Here is a 21,416-nt window from a genome sequence, read left to right as displayed (position 1 = left end):
AGTTCCTTCGCTCACGAACAGCAACTTTCGCCGACAACACGAGTCCGTCCTCTCCCGCCGTTCAGTCCGCGATTCCCTCATCGGCAGAAGCTGCCACATTACCGGTTCCGACAACCACAACTGCTGCCCTTCCCGTGCCCACTTCGACTGTGACATCATCATCCACAGCTGTTCGATCTTCGATGTCCCGTTCACCCAGCACTCCATCACTGAAATCGTGTCTGGCCTCTTCATCAAGCCAAACCACGCGCAGCGGCTGACGTGTCTGCTTCCCTAACCGCTTCACCTCCGATCGACTGTTCTGACCATTCCGTCATTCCAACGACCTCCTTCCTTCGTTGCCTACGCAGACTTCGGATCCAGGAGGGGTGCCCTGTAGCGACGCCACTTGAGCGAAGCGCGACTCAGCAGTCAATAATCCACTGCTCTCTGTTGTGTGTGCGTCAGCGTGGACATGTACGCACTCATGCGTCTTTTGACTCAACCAATCAGCACTAATGCAACGGACTTTATACATCAAAGAGCTTTGATCTACCACACAAGCTAATATAGCCCAGCCACAACAACAGCGAAGCTAGTTAGTTGAGACGACACCACACTCAAAGTCGGACGGACACGCTCTCCGGTCATTTGTATGTTTCTCTCCTTTTCCTCTTTCTGTCCAAATATATACAGTATATATATTTTTTTCTACCAACAACCACTGTCCTGTCAACCTCTTCTTTCATCCCACCGGGGTTTAGCCAGTGTGGTTATAAAGAGACCAAGAATCTCAAATTCCAAAAAATAAAACATTTTCAGAATCAGAATCAGAATCAGAATCATCTTTATTGGCAAAGTATGTAGAACACACAAGGAATTTGTCTCCGGTATAACACGCTGCACTCGTATCATCGTAAACAACAAAATCATTGAACCATTTTAGAGTAACCAGTAGTTTTGTAGTACCATTTTGTGGTGCAAGAAGAGTGACTATGTCAGTGACTGTTTAAGGAGTTAATGGCTAGAGGGAAGAAGCTGTTTAAGTGTCTACTGGATTTGGTGCGCATGGATCTGTAGCGTCTGCCTGAGGGGAGTGGCTGAAAAAGGTGGTGGGCAGGGTGCGGGGGCTCCAGGAGGATTTTCCGTGCCCTTGTCTTGATTCTTGCAGTGTGCAAGTCCTCAAGAGTGGGTAGGGCGTTGCCAACGATTTTTTCTGCCGTCCTAACTGTCCGTTGAAGTCGGATTTTGTCCTTTTTTGTGGCGGCCCCAAACCAAACCGTGATGGAAGAACACAGGATTGATTCGATGACTGCCGTGTAGAACTGTCGTAGCACCTCCTGTGGCAGGCCATGCTTCCTCAGCAGCCTCAGGAAGTACATCCGCTGCCGGGCCCTTTTCAGGATGGAGATGGTGTTGACTTCCCACTTCATGTCCTGGGAGACTGTGATTCCCAGGAACTTGAAGGTCTCGACGGTTGACACAGGGCAGTTGGATAGTGTGAGGGGCAACTGAGGAGAAGAATGTTTCCTGAATTCCACGATCATCTCTACAGTCTTGAGCGTGTTCAGCCCGAGGTTGTGTCGGCCGCACCACAGCTCCAGCTGCTCCACTTGTTGGCGGTACGCAGACTCGTCGCCGTCTTTGATGAGACCGATTACCGTGGTGTCGTCTGCGAACTTTATGAGTTTGACAGCTGGATCTGTTGAGGTGCAATCGTTTGTGTAGAGAGAGAAGAGCAGTGGCGAGAGGACACACCCCTGTGGGGCTCCAGTGCTGGTGGTGCGTATTGATGATGTTGTTGCTCCCAGTCTCACCTGTTGTGTCCGTCTCGTCAGGAAGCTGAGGATCCACTGGCAGATCGTAGGGGACACACCGAGGTGGAGTAGTTTGGGGGTGAGGAGTTCCGGGATGATGGTGTTGAACGCAGAGCTGAAATCCACAAACAGAATCCTTGCGTAGGCCCCTGTGCTGTCGAGGTGCTTGAGGATGTAGTGCAGACCTATGTTGACTGCGTCTTCCACAGACCTGTTTGTCCGGTAGGCAAACTGGAGAGGGTCCAGCAGGGGTCCAGTGACGTTCTTTAGGTGGTTCAGCACAAGGCGTTCAAAGGACTTCATGACCACAGACGTCAGGGCGACAGGCCTATAGTCGTTCAGTTCCGATGTTGCCGATTTCTTGGAAACTGGGATGATGGTAGACTGTTTGAAGCAGGATGGGACCTCACACAGCTGCAGGGATTTGTTGAAGATCTGTGTGAAGACCGGAGCCAGCTGGTCAGCGCAGACTTTCAGGCAGGAGGGGGACACTTTGTCGGGCCCCGGAGCTTTCTTGATCTTTTGCTGCTTGAAGAGCCGTCTCACGTCCTGTTCGTGGATCTGTAGTGGAGAAAAAGAGGGTGGGGGGGTAGGTAGAGTGGTTTCTGGTAGAGGTGGGTGTGTGTGGGAAATGGGGGGTGTCCTTTTCAAATCGGCAGAAAAACATGTTTAGTTCATTAGCAAGACCCTTATTGTTCACTGTTTGGGGGGATGGCATTCTATAGTTAGTGATTGCTTTCAGGCTATTCTATACAGATGCAGAGTCGTTAGCAGAGAACTGGTTTTTCAGCCTCTCTGCATAGCTTCTCTTTGCGATGTTAAATTTTTACCCTTTTCGCTATGTACTGTAAGAATATTAAATTAATAACCTTCGAGGAAAAATTGATTGCAAATACTTCCCCCTATAGAAAAGATTTTAATCACAGGGATAACTACATATTGCCTCTAACGTTAGCCACACCCTTGTGAAACAAAAACAGCAATTTGACTGTACATTCATAATATGAGGCCCTGGCGAGACAGGTAAACCTGGTTCCAACAAGTACCGGTACATTGAATGTACTCATGACAAAGTAATTGTCATGGCTTTATACGAGAATGGAAATGTTACGCAGTTCAACTGCAAACATGACTGCATGACTTCATTCATCTTACTGTCACGAATGGGTGTGAATCCAGTAAGACCACAAAAACATGTATTTTTGTCTGTGACATGTTTTATTTATCTTGCATTTGAGAGACAATAATGTAACATAATGCAAATTATATCACATGATGAAAATTAGCGACCTAAGTATAACTGCGCAGTACTTGACACAATTTTCCTGTCAATTTTCAATATCCACAAAGACAGAAGTACTTGTTCAATTGTTATTTCATGCAGTATTTGCTGTTCTTTTTTGTGTTCTTCACAGAAAACCACAATATAAATATTGCAAAGGCAAATACACAAAAGAAAAATATACATCGGTTTAAATGGCAAACTATAGTATTGTTTTAGAGTTACATATGCCTCTTTAAAAGCTGTCTGCAGTGTGTGCAAATATTTTAAATGACAACATGTCAGTATTGCCCTTTTCATGTTTTCATACAAAAGCCAAGAAAACGATATCATGCTTACGTCAAGTTCTACGAAAGGTTTTACCCATCAACTGTGAGAATCTTAAAGTGATCCTGTGATTGGCTTTACATTGGCAGTGCGTATGGTTCTGTGCTTAAAATTTATGTTCACAGTAAAATAAATTAATTCATTTTATTATCCGCTTTATCCTAAAATCCAGTGGAGGCTGGAGCCTATCCTAGCTGTCTTCGGGCAGTAGGTAGGGGAAACCCTGAACCCGTTGCCAGCCAATCGCAGGGCACACAGAGATGAACAACCGTCCATGCTCACACTCATACCTAGGGGCAATTTACAGTGTTCAATCAGCCTGCCATGCATGATTTGGAAATGTGGGAAGAAACCGCAGTACCCCGAGAAAATCCATGCACGCCCGGGGAGAACATGCAAACTCCACATAGAAAGGCCGGAGCCGGGATTGAACCCAGGACCACTGCACTGTGAGGTTGATGCGCTAACCACTGGACCGCACAGTAAAATTAATCAATAAATAATATCCCCCCCACCCCCACACACACACACAAAATGATTCAACGGTTGATTTTGGCTGGTTTTGGGACGGTATGCAGCAGTTTTAAAAAGAAATGCCCATTTTTTAAATCTACAAGGTGCGAACCATAGATTTGTTCTTGATTTTACTGCTTGGTGCGTTCTACCGCCTTTATTACCGATTCGTCTTACTGTTTATTGTGTATGTTAAATCGCTCCATGTACAGCACTTTGTATGCAGCGATGGCTGTTTGAAAGTGCTCTATAAATACTGTTGACTTGACTTAACTTGACATAGTTCCCCCCTTTATTCATCCATCCCTTATCTGAGCCGCTTTATCGGCACAAGCGTTGCGGGGCGTGCGGCAGCCAATCCCAGCTGTCTTGAGGCAGTAGGTAGGGTCAACCCTGAACTGGTTGCCAGCCAATCGCAGGTCACACGCAGACGAACAACTGTTTGGACTCATAATCACACATTTGGAGTGCACAATCGAACTTCTATGAAGATTTTTTGGAATGTGAGGAAAGCCGAATACTCGTAGAGAACGCTTCATCATATTTCCTTATCTTAGCTTTCGGGAGACTTTTGTTTGTCTCTATCTCCGTCTCTCTCCTCCTGTCTTCTCATCCCTTGAAAATATTTTTTCATGGTGTCACTTGAGGGTCCCCACATCATACTCATGCTCTGTGCTGTGTGCACAACCGTGCGCCCCCTTTTTATTATATTTTATTATAAACATATTTTTTTTTTTTAACACTTTTTGTGAAAGTGAAACTGATAGAAGCTGAGTGTGCAGTGTACACAAACAAAAATCTTAAGAACACGCACACGGACACACCCATCTTTTTTGTTTTCCACATTCTCCCCTTCACCACACGTGATCGACCTGGGACCGCGGACTAATGGTTGACCATGATCGACTGGTTGGGCACGCATGGTGCAGATTGTAGAATAATCAAACACATGGTATGAAAGCTGTGACCAAGGCTGAATAATCTGAGTGTTGACTGCCTGGGTCAAAAATCATACCGCGAGAACAGGTATGCAGAAGGGGCGGGTCCAGGATCAAGGAGTAGGGGATCCACTGACAATCTTCCAGCCCATAATCTTCCTAGTCGACTGGATACTGGACACCCCAGCCCCGGCGTCTCTAGTCTAATATCTCCCTCACCATGGACACTGGCTAACCATCAATTAAACTTGGTGACGGTGGAGGTGTCAGTGGAAGAGCCAGACAGCTGGATTCGAACCCAGGATGGACCTTTGAGGGTCAGTGACAGGTGAAGCTTGACAAACACTGGGTTCACAATCGCCTCCATCTTATATGGTCCGATGTAGCATGTGCCAAGCTTGCGTGGGATCCCCGGTTCAAATGCAAACGGATGACGTACTCAGAGAATGTCTCAGACAATGGGGAACAGAAGATGAGGCGGTGGAAGAGGGACCATCATAAAAGGACAAGCCCCTACACGGGATGTACCACCGGACCATAACTGAAGTGGCCGATCCCAAGAAGTCCTATCAGTGGCTAGAGAGGGCTGGCCTGAAGGACAGCACAGAGGCACTCATCCTGGCTGCTCAAGAGCAGGCACTGACCACCAGAGCCATTGAGGCCCAGATATACTACACCAGACAAGACCCATGGTGTAGATTGTTCAAAGAGGCACCTGAAACGATCCAACACATAACTGCAGGGTGTAAGATGGTGGCAGGGAAAGCCTACATGGAACGCCATAACCAGGTGGCTGGCATGGTCTACCGAAACATCTGTGCGGAGTATGGACTGGAAACCCCAAGGTCAAAATGGGAAACACCTCCGAAGGTGGTGGAGAATGACAGAGTGAAGATCCTGTGGGACTTCCAGATCCAGACTGACAAGATGGTAATGGCGAACCAACCAGATATCGTGATCATAGATAGAGGGCAGAGGAAAGCCGTTGTAGTGGATGTAGCGGTCCCAAATGATGGAAACATCAGAAAGAAGGAACACGAGAAACTCGAGAAATACCAAGGGCTCAGAGAGGAGCTGGAGAGAGCCTGGAAGGTAAAGGTGACAGTCGTGCCTGTGGTGGTCAGAGCACTCGGGGCAGTGACCCCCAAACTAGATGAGTGGTTGCAACAGATCCCGGGAACAACATCGGACATCTCAGTCCAGAAATGTGCAGTGCTGGGAACAGCAAGGATACTGCGCAGAACCCTCAAGCTTCCTGGCCTCTGGTAGAGGACCCGAGCTGAATGAGGGACGGACACCACCCGAGGGGGGGTGAGACGAGGATTTTTTTTAATACACACACACATACAAATATTACATTACATTATTATCCATTTTCTAAAGCGCTTATCCTCACAAAGTTCACAGGCGTGCCGGAGCCTATCCCTGCCTGAATTAGGGCAGTAGGCAAGGAACACCCTGAACCGATTGCCAGCCAACCGCAGGGCATACATGGACCAACCACCATTCACACTCACAATCACACTTAGATACAATTTAGATCAATTAACCTACTGTGCATGTTTTGGAATGTGTATTTACTGACTTTTTGAACTCAAATTATGTGTGACTACTATTTTGTGATCAAGAAACATTCTCTAAATTGAGCATACTCTGACTTGTATTCTGCGATGGAGGGGAGTTACACTGGCGAAACAATACAATGGCAAATCAAAGTGTTTTTGATCCTGTGAAATGCTCAAACCATGTTTGAAAATCATTGATGTCATGACAAGTGAGCTTAACATGATTCAAACAATTCAGCTCAGCCTCAAGTAGCATTATGCCTAACAGGAAAACCTGGAAACTCTCATCCATCAGAACTTGGTTTGGCAACTGGAATGATCGGAGATAGAATATGTCAGACACACCCAATGTAAAACCTATAAAATGTGACGAAACATCAGCCACCACAAATACTGGCTAACACCCGTAAGACAAAATTACTCCACTCTTACCTGCTTTGTTTTTCCTTCACTTCTCTCCCTCTCTCTCTCTCTCTCTCTCTCTCTCTCTCTCTCTCTCTCTCTCTCTCTCTCTCAATCTGAGACAGACCAGTGTGATTTGTACTTTTAAAATTTTGTTCTGTCTTTATTTTTAAACAACAGCAACACCATGACGCCAGTTGTCATCATTGTTCTCCTTTTGTCTGTTACGGCCGTTTCTCCGGTAAGATCAATTTGACAAACCTACAATTATCTCCTGTTCAACTTGGAAAATCACAATCCTTTTGAATGTCGTATCTGTCGTTTTCTTGTAATTTGATCAATGATGGTAAAGACAAACATTTATGATTTATACCAATAGACTTAAAATGTGGTGTGATGAATTTGCTAAATTTTATTTTGTCGAGTGGCTGCACACAGTAGAATAATCTGGATTTAGATGCATAGATGTACAGTCAATTTTTTTTTAAATGATTTGGATCCGGGTGATTTTGTTTCATGCAACCACTAAATAAAGTATTTGAATAATTGGCAGGGCAGTTGTTTTCAGTGAAAGAGTAATCATCGTTTCTGAGCAAAAAAGTGTGACTTTTCAAACTTTAAATGCCAAAAAGTCTTTACTGCTATGAGATTAGCCTTGATGATTTGCAACATATTTTCTGAAGATTCTATTTCAATTTTTGGATCGAAAGGATTTTTCTCCTATTGCTTAATGTGGATTTTACCTGGAATGGAAATAAAAGTCTATAGTGCATATCAATGTCTTCAGAGTTCTTTTTTTGGGTGGGCAGGTGCTTCTACAAATGGTGCATCTTTTTCAGTCAAGCTCTCTTTCCCATGAATGCCACTATAGATCGCCTTGTCATGTTGTTACAATACGCCGGAGAGCTCTGCGAGCTGAAGTGTCAGGATAAGGCAGCCATTCATTCATTTTAAATCAATAATTTTTTGCAAATAGGACATTCGGCATGGCTGTTTAAGCAGGTCAAACCAAGGCAGGACATATACAAGTCTTGTTTTGCTTTTTTTTTTTTTTATTTACAAGTGTTTTTACTATTATTGGTCAAAATGAAAATGACCAATAGACATAATATATATTTGATTCCGTGTGAGCGTGGATATCAAATGGAGAGTTAAAAAATGTGATTCAAAAAAGTTTTTTTTTTTTTCAGGTCCCAATAAGTGAAAGCAACAGACAGAAAAGAGGTGCCTAGAATTAATTGTACAATTAGGTTGTTAAATTAAATCTGAAAAAGTTACAATGCTTCATTTTGATTTTATTTGTTCTTCTTTTTCCAGAAGTCACATCCACTTTTGCGAAAATTGTAAAGGCAAATGAAAATGTCTCACGTAAGTGTTTTCATTTGACAATGGAATGATTAGGATGTACTGAGCTCTTTCTCTGTGCAATATCCAATTGAACAAGAGAATCTTATTTTGAATGGTATTCTCATCATTTTTTTTTGTCATACCGATTGTTTTAAAATTAGAACTTAAAGTAATTAATCAAGAGGTCATACTGAATTTCCACAATTCATCCAATGTGTTCACAAAGCTTTTCTTCTGCGGGCAACAAAGAAATGAATATAAAATCCAGCAAATCTGAAAAAAAAATGGCATTCCAAAAGCTTCGGATTGCATTTCGAGTTCAGACTTATTGTGCATCCTAATGCTGCAATGCTTTTGGTACAGTTCTCAGATCAGAATTTAAATGATCAAAACTACTTGTACAATTTTTCCATCATGGTGTCACTTGTGAATATCTAAAAAGTAGTTTCTCATTTCTTGGGGAAAGTTGCAAATGCTTTGGCACAACCATGCCAACGATGATGTACAATTCAAGATTATGAACTGCTTGCATCATGTTGATCAAAATGCATGATAATGGTTCTTTGTTGAATTGACTCACATCCTACAACATTTTGCCATAAATTCATCACCGAAAATGACTGAACAAGTTCTTTTTCTAACCAAAGTTAGATTGTGAAGCATTACATCAACCAATGATCAACCAGTTTTATGAAATAGTTCAGAGCAAGATAATCGTTGTGTGATGTGAATGAGAATTTGTAGCCCAAAGGAAGTTGCTGGACTGCACTGTAATCCCCACAGTGTTGGATGTTCAAATTGTCTGTCAGGAGACTGTGCCGCATTCACATTTTTACTTTATAATTTTTTTTATTTTTTTTTATTTTTGGGGGGGGGGGGGGTTGGTGTGATGCAGTGCCGTCTTTTCTGTAACACAATGGGATGGTTTGTCAAGAAATTACAGTGCAAACAGAACAGCGCTGGAGTGGGGCAGAATCCTCGTAGAGCCAAAATAATCGCTTTTTAGGAGGTCCAAAACATGACCCGTTTGTTGAACCATCATCAAAGAGAGCAAGCCATTTTCAGCCCTTTAGATTGATCAATCATTTGTAAAAATAGCACCTACACATGTGGACTGACCAATCGTACAGACTTGTGAGTTAATATGAAATTTACCAAAAACTGATATAGAAGGTTTCGACCAGATGCCGTCAAAAAGTAAAATGTGAAGCTTGCCCAGTCTTTTGCAATCAATTTGCCACAAATACACAGGTATACCTTTCAATTTAGAACACGGAATTGAGGTCAAACCTTAAGGGGCAGTTTATGCCAGACCATCCCTTCAGCATGACGAAGCAAGTCTTATCTGTTCAGAATAACAGAAAAACATACGACTCTGATGGCAATGCCATGTTCAATGACCCAAAAGATTTACTTTTGATAGATGTTGAAATGATTTTGAGAAATAAATTATTTCTTTTGCAGGGCAGCCGTGATGTGTTTTACTATTTGTACAAGTTGTTTTGAGAAATGCCCTCACTAATTTGCAAATTGCAATGCATCAACCCAACTAAGAAAAACTGGATGAAGTTGTGACTTTTTGCATTCAATGAGAATTTAACGTCTCAGTAGTTTACCGAGCACCTTACTGTCTTAAAATATATAGTTTGGAGTTTCTCAACCTGTGAGCCAAGGTAGCCTCTGCAACATACCTGTACATACCTTGGGTCAAAGGTTTACAACGTGTAAGATAAATGTAAAAAAAATAAAATCCTCTCACCCCTCGGGTGGTGTCCGTCCCCCTATTCAGCTTGGGTCCTCTTCCAGAGGCCAGCAAGCTTGAGGATGCTGTGCAGTATCCTTGCTGTTCCCAGCACTGCGCTATTCTGGACTGATATGTCCGATGTTGTTCCCGGGATCTGTCGCAGCCACTCATCTAGTTTGGGGGTCACTGCCCCGAGTGCTCCGACCACCACAGGCACGACTGTCACCTTTACCTTCCAGGCTCTCTCCATCTCCTCTCTGAGCCCTTGGTATTTCTCGAGTTTCTCGTGTTCCTTCTTTCTGATGTTTCCTTCACTTGGGACCGCTACATCCACAACAATGGCTCCCCTCTGCCCTTTATCTATGATCACGATATTTGGTTGGTTCACCATTACCATCTTGTCAGTCTGGATCTGGAAGTCCCAGGCTCTGTCATTCTCCACTACCCTCGGAGGTGTTTCCCATTTTGATCTTGGGGTTTCCAGTCCATACACTGCACAGATGTTTCGGTAGACTATGGCAGCCACCTGGTTATGCCGTTCCATGTAGGCGTTCCCTGCAAACATCTTACACCCTGCAGTTATGTGTTGGATCATCTCAGGTGCCTCTTTGCACAACCTACACCTTGGGTCTTGTCTGGTGTGGTATATCTGGGCCTCGATGGCTCTGGTGCTCAGGGCCTGCTCCTGAGCAGCCAGAATGAGTGCCTCTGTGCTGTTCTTCAGGCCAGCCCTCTCTAGCCACTGATAGGACTTCTTGAGATCGGCCACTTCAGTTATGGTCCGGTGGTACATCCCGTGTAGGGGCTTGTCCTCCCATGATGGTCCCTCTTCCAGCGCCTCATCTTCTGTTCCCCATTGAGGCATTCTTTGAGTACGTCATCCGTTGGAGCCTTCTCCTTGATGTAATCATGGAGCTTGGATGTTTCATCCTGGACAGTGGCTCTCACACTCACTAGTCCCCGGCCTCCTTCCTTTTGGCTTGCGTACAGTCTCCTCCTCTACTGGAAGTGCTGGATTTGGGATGGAACCCTCCGTGCATGGTTAAGAGCTTTCGGGTCTTAACGTCCGTGGTCTGAATCTCTTCCTTTGGCCACCTTATTATTCCTGCAGGGTATCTGATCACTGGCAGGGCATAGCTGTTTATTGCCAGTGTCTTATTCTTGCCATTGAGCTGGCTTCTTAGGACTTGCCTCACTCGCTGGAGGTATTTGGTCGTAGCCGTTTTCCTTGTTGCCAGTTCGAGGTTGCCATTGGCTTGTGGTATACCAAGGTACTTGTAGCTGTCCTCAATGTCTGCTATTGTTCCTTCAGGGAGTGAGACCCCTTCACTGCGGATTACCTTTCCTCTCTTAGTCACCATCCGACTACATTTCTCAAGCCCGAATGATATCCCGATGTTGCTGCTGTAGATCCTGGTTGTGTGGATCAGGGAGTCTATGTCCCTTTCGCTCTTAGCATACAGCTTTATGTCATCCATGTAGAGGAGGTGACTGATCGTAGCTCCATTTCTGAGACGGTATTCATAGCCCGTCTTGGTGATTACTTGGCTTAGGGGGTTCAGTCCTATGCAGAACAGCAGTGGGGAGAGTGTATATGCCAAGGTGTAGGTTGTGCAAAGAGGCACCTGAGACGATCCAACACATAACTGCAGGGTGTAAGATGCTGGCAGGGAAAGCCTACATGGAACACCATAAACAGGTGGCTGGCATAGTCTACCAAAACATCTTTGCTGAGTATGGACTGGAAACCCCAAGGTCAAAATGGGAAACACCTCCGAAGGTGGTGGAGAATGACAGAGCGAAGATCCTGTGGGACTTCCAGATCCAGACTGACAAGATGGTAATGGCGAACCAACCTGATATCGTGATCATAGATAAAGGGCAGAGGAAAGCCGTTGTAGTGGATGTAGCGGTTCCAAGTGATGGAAACATCAGAAAGTAGGAACACGAGAAACTCGAGAAATACCAAGGTCTCAGAGAGGAGCTGGAGAGAGCCTGGGAGGTAAAGGTGACAGTCGTGCCTGTGGTGGTCGGAGCACTCGGGGCAGTGACCCCCAAACTCGATGAGTGGTTGCAACAGATCCCGGGAACAACATCAGACATCTCAGTCCAGAAATGTGCAGTGCTGGGAACAGCAAGGATACTGCGCAGAACCCTCAAGCTTCCTGGCCTCTGGTCGAGGACCCGAGCTGAATGAGGGACGGACACCACCCGAGGGGGGGTGAGACGAGGAATTTTTTATATATACACTATATATGTAAACATACACACACACACACACACACACACACACACACACACGCACACACGCACATATGGCTTGTACAACATATAATTGGGTACCGTATTCTTGGCAAAGTTGAACATTCTTAGCTGGAACTAAAGTTGTAAATTGTTGCTAAAAGTCTTAACTAAATCCCAATATTGGCAATACTGACTGTGCTCTCCGTCCGCAGCCCTGTTGTTGGTGGAAGCAGTGCGCATCATGGGATGATGGATAAAGATTGAAATTAATTCACTTGGATTTTACTGTGTTGCCTTTAATGAAACATGATAGTTACTTAGGTTGCAACATCCTCAACAAAATATAAATAGGGGTGTACATTGAATTGAATTGAATTCAATACAACTTTATTGTCAAATTGCATTGTCAAAATACACTGTTGGTCCCTGGACCCAAACCGCAACAACAACTGCTATAGGTTATACACCCGTGTCAGACTGAGTAATATTTTATTTCTCAGTGGTCACCTGAATATTGTAGATCTGTTGTAGAAATATTGACCTATTAACTGATTTTGAGACACTGTTCAAATAACACTGTTTGTGTATTCTCTGTCTGTGATTCTACAGCCTCCCGCCTGAGACATGGGGATATTCTGGTTCACACTAGCGTTGAAGACGGCATTGCAAGGAATGCTGTTCCTTGCACCAGCGCAGGCTGTAAATGGCCCAAAATTGGAAACACAGTCACGGTACCCTATGAAATCTCCAAGGCATTTAGTAAGTCATCATAACTCAGTTGTTATTGTTGTGGTTTTCTGCCTCATCAGGGGTTGCGAAAGCAAGTCACTCGCATAATTTGCTTGTCACGATTTTAATGCTTTAAGTCCTTCCTGACAAAACCCTGCCATTCTCACCAGGGCTTGAAACCAGCAGTGGCTTTGTTATGGGCCCCTGCTATCTGCTGACTTCAGTGTTAAGTGTAAAAGTGATCAACGATGATGCTTACCAAAGGTCTATGTGTGCGGCATTTGGTCCTGTAGAATCAAAACTCCAGCTAAATAAACAAAGTGACTGTGTTGAGACAAGTCACACTGCAGAAACAACTTACAGGACAACTTAAAAATCAGGAAAATGAACGACAACACACTCACATAACCCCAGCTCAGGAGAGTAACAAGTAGTGACAATCATTCGCCTACCACAGATGTAGCTTGTTCAATACACTGTAAAACATGATCAGCACATGTAAACCCTGAATCGACTTAACTTGTACAAGTTCAGTTAACTTATAGCAGCTTGATCAGGATACATGACCAAAGTTATTCGAAATATCATTTTAGAGTCGGGATAAATCTAACTCAATTATTTATCCACTCCAGACATCAGCCTGAAATTACAATTCATCCCTCCCAAGAAGCTACTTTGTAGAATGCGTGTGCCTTTTGCTATGAAGGACACTTAATGTGTCCAAGCGAATGGTCTCTTCCTGTCATCACAAGCGGTCGCAGTGAATGGCCTACGAAATGTCGTAGGATGCAATTATTGACAGCAGGAATTAAACATGGAGCCGCTCTCACGCGCTCATTTGATTAAAAATGAATAATTTATGGCCGGCAAAATACAGGTGGACACCTGATACCTAACATTGGAAACGGAAACTCTGGTATTGATCATCGTAAAATGCATTGTGGGAGTATTCAAATTAATATTCACGTCTGGGAGGAGTGACATCATCGTTTTCAGCGTGTTGTCTCACGTCCCCCATAAACAGCAAGAGGAAGGAGAGAAAGTTGCGCTTTCAAGTGGGAAAAACAGACACTGTTTTGAGTTTGTGCCAGCTCAAAACAAAAATAATAAGATTTGCTCCGCACCCTGTTCAACCGACGCTGTTATCAACAGAGCTTTGATAATAGACCATCAAAAAATAATAATAATAATACAAATACGGATCAAAGGGTCATGCGCAATCACAGTCACACAAAATGTTGTGACTGCAGGAGAGCCTCAACTTTAATTATGATATTTAGAACCAATCTAAATCATAAATTTTGCGTTTTGCCATCACAACATTAATAGTTAAATATGTTAAGTAAATAAAACTGCCTTCATTTTAGAAATTATTAATGTTATTTTTAAAGGAAGTATAGGACGACTGTTTATTTTAAGTAAGTAGGCAAAATCCTGAGGAGACTCATTATTTTTTTAAACTAAAATACTTAGAATATGTTAAAAAGGTGGCGGTCTTTATTTGTTAACAACGCAAACTGTTCTTGAAGATCACTGTTAAAAATACACCAACCACTGAGTGTCATTTCCATGTTAGCCAGGATGGTTGGCAGCTGCTGAATAGAAGAATTAAAGTAACTTGTTACTTTTTATAGCAAGCGATCAGTAAAGTAAATGTGTTACTTTTTCATAGAAACTATTTTGTTGTAATGGACAGTAATATTGTGTGAGAGATTATGTGTGAATAACTGCTCCGAGTGAAAAATGTTCATGTAAAATAGAAAATCGACATTGTTATTTCAGTAAATATTTGTAAATGTTGATGAGAGCATTAAAATGGAGAAAAATAGGACCAAAAAAATCAAAGGAAATTCAGAAATGATAAAAATGCGTGAGTAATCACGACTAATTTTTAGTGAATTTCAGTTAATTATGACAGTTGCATTTTTAATTAGATTAAATATGTTAATAGTTTGACAGCTCTAATATATATATATATATATATATATACAGTATATTTTTTAATAATGCCATCATACATCTTGAAATGTGATGTTTGAGGTGCCGTTGTGGATTTTAAAGTATTCAGAAGAGCAAGAAATGTATCCCCTGTAAGATTTACTTTAATTTTGAATTAGATTTTGATTTGTGTGGCAGACAAAATGAATCATCCTTCAAGGGTTAATTTAAGTGTTACTTTTGATCGACAGAACTTGTAATGTTGCAGTGTAATGCGTGTGTGTCTGCAGCAAAAAGCCAGAGGCGAACGATAATAGAAGCCCTGACAGAGTTTGAAAGAGGAAATCACATGACCTGCATTCGCTTTGTCAAGAAGACTAAAGAAGATGTGAACTATATATCCTTCATCTCTGGCACTGGGTGAGATTTGAGCATTTAGGACCTCTATGCCCTTGGCTCAACTCGTTAATGAAACACATTTGTTGCCTTTGCGCTGTCAGTGGCACTTCCCCAGTTGTTGTTTTTTTCCATCAATTCACCTAATGTGCACAAAAAAGCTCTCCATCTTTGAGTTGATGTATTTTTGCCCTGTTAATTATCTTTGTCTTGACATGATGTAAAGATGTTATTTGGCTTACCTGCTATGGCAGTCTCCACACGAATCTTCAGGGGCCATTGTGTAGTGTTTTGCACTGTGAAATCACCGGGTGTTGTTCAGAAATCCCCAACCGGGACTGCAGACCGGTAACGCGTCACGGCCCATTTGGGACCGGGCCGCACAAAGACAGACCAGCGAGCTGCAAGCAAATTTACTCCTAATCAGACGTGGCGGGAATGTTTTAGCCAATTGGAGTCCCCCTTCTAACATTGGTTGACAAGTTAAAATAAACACAATCCGCCAATAAAGTTCAAGTTCAAGTCAACTTTATTGTCAAATGTGCTCAAGTGCAACAGACAGCACAGATAAAATTTCTTTCCTCTCAACCACAGGAGAGAGAGAGGAGCCACTGCGGTTGCCAGCTCCGCCTTCTAGAGAACGGTTAACATAAAATGACAAAATAATACAACACAACACGTAAGACACAGACAGTCGTGAAATCTGAACCACTTTATCTGCATAGATAGATGAAAGATATACACAATAAATAAAAGAAGTAGTAAACAGAAGGTAAGAATAAGAAATATCTCAGCCGGCAGCCACCGGATGAAAGCAGCAATCAAGCGTGTCGTCTTTTGATCAGTCACATTCACAAGGAGCAATGATGCTAATGCCATATGTAAGATCATAACTTGAAAATGATGTTTACATTTTAAGGTGCATTTATTATTCCTGATTAGTCAATTTCTTTGTAGCTCACAGTCTTATTTCATTTTATTTTACTGAATAACACAGTTTGAAATTAATGAAAAAAATCCATGTTGACAAAATGTGTAATTAGTCTAATTAGCTTTGTTGTCAGTACTAACACTTTAAAACTGCCAATTTTTAAAAAATGGTTGCCGGTCTGCAAAATGCATGAACTTGTCTCAACTGGTCCGATGACTGATATAACCCACTCTGCTCAGAAATACTTTTTGGTAAGCTTTCAACAAGATTTGGGCTCTTACGAAATTCAGTTGCCTCACGAGGTTAATCAGAAGAGTTCTTGTTTTGCATGTTTAGGTCATTTGAGTTTCACGTTATGGGCGGCCCAGTAGTGCAGTGGTTAGCACGTCGGCTTCACAGTGCAGGGGTACCGGGTTCGATTCCAGCTCCGGCCTCCCTGTGTGGAGTTTGCATGTTCTACCCGGGCCAGTGTGGGTTTTCTCCGGGTGCTCCGGTTTCCTCCCACATTCCCAAAACATGGCAGGCTGTTTGGACGTTCTAAATTGTCCCTGCATGCATGGTTGTTCGTCTCTGTGTGCCCTGATCGGCTGGCGACTGATTCAGGGTGTCCCCCGCCTACTGCCCGAAGACGGCTGGGATAGGCTCCAGCACCCTCCGCGACCCTTGTGAGGATCAAGCGGTTGGGAAAATGGATGAATGGAGTTTCACGTTATGACAAAAGCTCGAATCAAACAATTCATCTGTCTGTCTTCAATTCAAGTGGGGCTACAATTTTATGTTGTAAAATCTTGAAAGTCAGACAGTTTTTGAGCTCACCTGATTTTGTGCTTTTTTGTGCCAGGTGTTGGTCCTACCTTGGTCGTCAAGGAAATGCACAGCCAATTTCCTTGCAGAAAAACGGTTGTGTGTCCAAAGACATTGTGCAACACGAGGCTCTCCATGCACTCGGATTCCACCATGAGCATGTCCGCTCTGACAGAGACGAACACGTCATCATTAATTTTGAGAACATCATATCAGGTCAGCTTGCCAACAGACCTTTTACAGAAGTGCCATTGGAAGCCATTTGAGAGCATATTGTTTCAGGCTTGCTTTCAATATTTTTCCTGGATTTGGCTCACACCCAGTCCAGGGTGCAGGCGACTTCCCACCCACTGCAAAAGGGATGATGGATACCAAAAACTAAAAACTTTACTTTTTGTCCCAATGGTGTCGACACCATCGTGTTTCTAAATCTCCCATCTGACTGAACGATATTTAACTGCAGTTCAACATGATGCTTTGCTCTCTCCTTTTATGCAGGATTTGAAAGCAACTTTGAGATTGTGCAAACAAACAACTTGGGTACAACCTATGATTTTCTGTCTGTGATGCATTACGGCGAGTGAGTACATCTTTCCAGCCATACAAAAATGCGATCCATTTCTATACTACTCACAAAACATTTGGGATATTAGGTTTCACTCGGAATAACAATCACCGTCACAGTTGAACTTGAGCTGAAACAGACCTTCTCCCAACATTGAATGCTCATGTCCGACAGCTCCAGGATTCAGTCCTTTTTGCACAACTTGCTGTTCTCTAACAAGGAACTGCACACCAGCGTTAACATTTGCTTGATCCAGATCTATATGTGTGTATTCAAAAACATGAATGATCCCCAATGCGATGTTCAATAAACAATGGCGAGTGTGTTGATATTAGGTTAGTATTGTATTGGTTTAAGTGATGTCAATCGATCACCCCAAACCCACCCTACATCATATTCTTGTTATTGCTTGTATTTTATTCATTTTATTTTTTTGTAGATTTGACTTCTCCAGAAATGGCCGACCAACCATTGTTGCCAGGGATAGTGCTGTCACTACTTTTGGCACTGCAACAGAGATGAGTGCCAATGACTATGAGCGTGTCAACAGACTTTATGACTGCTGTGAGTGAGCATTTTGTCTGAGACCTTTGGATACAATATTTGCTATTATTAAACAACCAAAATACAAAGACATTTGCCTTTTTTTCCTTCTCACCAATCAGGAGCTTCATGACAAACACAGGGTTTCCAGGTCTCGTCCAAGTCTCCAGTGGTCAAAAAGTGAAGGACTCTTTGAATATACCTCAATTTGAATATACCTCAATTTTAATATACCTCAATTTAAATATACCTCAATACAAGAATAAACAGATTTAAAGAAGTATGTGGCTTTTCTCTATAAAAGACTCTTTCTGTGATCGTCCATAGCCTGACAAAACAGGTGAAATGTGGGTTGCTAATTCACAGATGAGTTCAAATTGAATGATTCATTCATGATTAAGTCATCTCCAAAACTCTTGAAAAAAGTGTTGCCTCTCAACTTCACTTCCACCTCACTGATAATAATCTCTAAGAACAATTCCAGTCCGGTTCCCGTCCCCGTCACAGTACAGAAACGGCCCGAATAAAAATCACTAACGACCTTCTCATGGCAGCAGAGTCCGGTTTAATCTCCTCTTCGACCTCCTCGAACATCATCTTTTGACATAATCTGTCACCCCATCCTCCTTAATAGACTCTCCACCAAAGGCATCACCAACACTCCCCTATCCTCATTTCATTCTTATCTCACTGACGGCTCTCAATTCATCCAACTCAACTCCTTCCCCGTCACTTCTGGTGTGCCCCAGGGCTCTGTCCAGGGACCTATCCTCTTTATTATCTACCTTCTCACCCTTGGCAATATTTTCCGTAATTTTGGTATGCACTTTTACTGCTTCGTGGATGACACCCAGCTCTAGCTCTCCAGCAAACCCAACGCCTCCCTCCTACCCTTCTCCCGCTCACGCTGCCTCTCAGAAATCAAATCTTGTTTCACCTCAAACTGAACACCGATAAAACTGGCGTATCCCGGGCGTATACCCACAAAGTCAGCTGGAATAGGCTTCAGTTCACTCGTGATGGATGGATTGAATTTCTGTCATGCGTTTTGCAGAGTTTCTTTCACCAAATGGGAAGCAGTGCAACATTTTTATCATTTGTACTTTTTGTACAGTTATTGTGTAGCCACCCCCCGTGTCTCCTCCATGGAAAAAAAACGCACAAGACAGATTGACAAGGTATTCCATGGGGAAATATCATGATCCAACCTGGAAAAAAAAGTGAGAGATTATTACACAGCAAGGGGGAAGATGTGATGTGACAGAAGGCAACAGAAACCAAGATCGCCAAAGAGGGCTGAGGGAATAGTGTGAAATAGAATGGAAATGAGGTTCAAGGAGAAAAGTAGGGGTGTGGTGAGATGGAGAAACTGAGATTTTTGAAGGACAAAAATTCAGCCACTCTGCAATGGACCATCGGGTCAGCACAGAGAGACGTATGCCACCTGGATATCTTTGATGCAATGATGCCTGCCTTCCCCATGCATACCATTCACATAAGGATATGTGTACTCTTCGCGATAAACACTCCACCGATTTTTAAGGTGCATTCACTCAACTCAACTCAACTGTATTTGTAGAGCACTTTCAAACAGCAATCACTGCACACAAAGTGCTGTACATGGCACAACTAACATATCCAACAGTAAAGCAATAAATCAGTAACAAAGATGGTAGAAGGCACCAAACAGTAAAACTAACATCAAATCTGAGTCATGGTGAGTCAAATGCCAAAGAATACAAGTGAGTTTTGAGGCGGGTTTTAAAGAAGGGCAGCGAGGGGGCTTGCCGAATGTTTAGTGGGAGGTCATTCCAGAGAGAGGGACCAGCAACGAAAAAGGCTCCATCCCTGTTGAGCCTCCGTTTAGTTCTTGGTACTTCTAATAATGTCTGGTCCACAGACCTGAGGTGTGTCGGGGCGGATGAGCTCAGAGAGGTAAGGTGGCGCGTAGTCATTTAAGGATTTGAAAACAAATACCGGTCATAGGATCTTGAAAAGAACTCTGAAATGTATTGGGAGCCAGTGAAGGGATGCCAGAGTAATGCATTTGTAGTCAACTGCACACCTGATTTCAAAAGGAAGACGGATGGCTGCTTGAGCAATGGACTAAACTATGCATCATCCGGTGCTAACAAGATTATGGCCTCTTCAGGAGAGTCACATTGAAAGCATTGCACACACGCTGAGCTGTGTCTCACATTGTAATTACGCTAACCGCCAAGGGGAAATATGCCTGGCAGGATGAGGCACATGAAGGAAGTAAGTCCTTTGACATCATTTTAAAAACGCTTGTGTTTCATGTGCTTTCTGGTTGGTTCTTTGCTCTGCCAGCCTTCACAAGAAAACAGTTTTGAATGACTGCAGATCAAAAAAGCAAAATTAATGTGTGTATATGCCTGGGAACCTCAGCTCACAATAGCCATCCCTTCCCCGACTGGAATGCATTACTTCCATCCCCAGAACCAAGTTGCCTTTGCGCATGGTCGGAGCAGACGCCCAGCATGACTCCAAGCTGGCGCAGGTGAGCAGGCTGAGCTGGACCGATCCACTTGCATCAGTAGTTGGGAGGACCATCTTTCAGAGGGGCTACACTTCATCGTACTGTGCTGCTCTGTAATGTGCACCAGCAGTGACTGATCGACTCGCTATATTTACAAAAGCCACAGGAATGTAACTCCTCCTGCTGACCTTCAAAGCAGACCATTTACACCTCTTCAGAAGAAACTATTCAAGGAAAACAATAAATGAGAACTCACAGAACGTCACTAAAACCACAACATTTTTTTCAGAGCTTCCGAATAGCACCTTTCACTTGCTTTGAAGCTGACACTGAGGGCTAATTCACTTCAACAAGTAAAGAGACCTAAAAACACGGAGCTCACTGAGTTTACGCTGCGTGAGGGGAAAGCGCAACTGAGCTTTCCATGTGGATGTGGTGACTCTTGGCGAACTAAAGCGTAGTTGAAGAACCAAAAGAAGATTTGTCTGAAAATGAAAACTGTAAAACGATTTGTTTGTGAAACAAGGTAAATCGGTAGGTCGGTCATGTCACTGACTTTTGTGTAGCACCTCAACTGAATTTGCTTCTAAATCTTATTCATGGATAAGTATCTCCTTGATTGACCTTCTCACTGGCCTTGTATGAGTAAGCAGTGCATGAGTGTGTTTGTGTGATTGTTCATGTTAAAATGAACCTTAATTTACACTCTGAACACATCTCTTCATAACACCTTTTCTGCACCGTTTACAAATGAATGGGAAAGTGCAGTAACAGATGGCACGCTTCTTTTTTTATTTTATTTTATTTTCTACGCCAACAGCTCTGGTTATTGGTTTGTCGCAAAAACACTAA

At 43.1% G+C, this 21,416-nt stretch overlaps 1 protein-coding gene across 3 annotated transcripts; it reads left to right on the top strand.

Moving 5' to 3' along the window:
- The first annotated feature begins 6,814 nt into the window (after window positions 1-6,814).
- Window positions 6,815-18,344, top strand: LOC127599394 (low choriolytic enzyme-like). Of its 3 annotated transcripts, none has more exons than XM_052063341.1 (9): window positions 6,815-6,888; window positions 6,937-7,064; window positions 8,014-8,047; window positions 8,141-8,191; window positions 12,768-12,917; window positions 15,116-15,245; window positions 16,994-17,172; window positions 17,455-17,536; window positions 17,961-18,093. In XM_052063341.1, the coding sequence occupies exons 2-9, from the start codon at window positions 7,011-7,013 to the stop codon at window positions 18,091-18,093; spliced, it is 813 nt and encodes a 270-aa protein (XP_051919301.1). In that variant the 5' UTR covers window positions 6,815-6,888; window positions 6,937-7,010. The 3 variants fall into 3 exon arrangements, with proteins under 3 accessions (XP_051919301.1, XP_051919302.1, XP_051919303.1); XM_052063342.1 differs by lacking the exon at window positions 6,815-6,888 and adding an exon at window positions 18,187-18,344 and having other exon boundaries at window positions 6,910-7,064; window positions 17,961-18,085; XM_052063343.1 differs by lacking the exons at window positions 6,815-6,888; window positions 12,768-12,917 and adding an exon at window positions 18,187-18,344 and having other exon boundaries at window positions 6,910-7,064; window positions 17,961-18,085.
- The last annotated feature ends 3,072 nt before the right edge of the window (window positions 18,345-21,416 follow it).

Source organism: Hippocampus zosterae, chromosome 4 (genome assembly GCF_025434085.1).
Source record: "Hippocampus zosterae strain Florida chromosome 4, ASM2543408v3, whole genome shotgun sequence".
In the NCBI taxonomy this organism is placed as follows: Eukaryota; Metazoa; Chordata; class Actinopteri; order Syngnathiformes; family Syngnathidae; genus Hippocampus; species Hippocampus zosterae.
The sequence above is the reverse complement of the archived record's forward strand: the minus strand, read 5'-3'. Positions and strand labels throughout refer to the sequence as shown.

Coding starts and splice junctions, on each gene's coding strand:
- LOC127599394 (XM_052063341.1), top strand. CDS start 7,011: ATGACGCCAGTTGTCATCATTGTTCTCCTTTTGTCTGTTACGGCCGTT. Junction 8,048..8,140: donor AAGCAACAGACAGAAAAGAG/GTGCCTAGAATT, acceptor TTCTTTTTCCAG/AAGTCACATCCACTTTTGCG. Junction 15,246..16,993: donor TCCTTCATCTCTGGCACTGG/GTGAGATTTGAG, acceptor TTTTTGTGCCAG/GTGTTGGTCCTACCTTGGTC.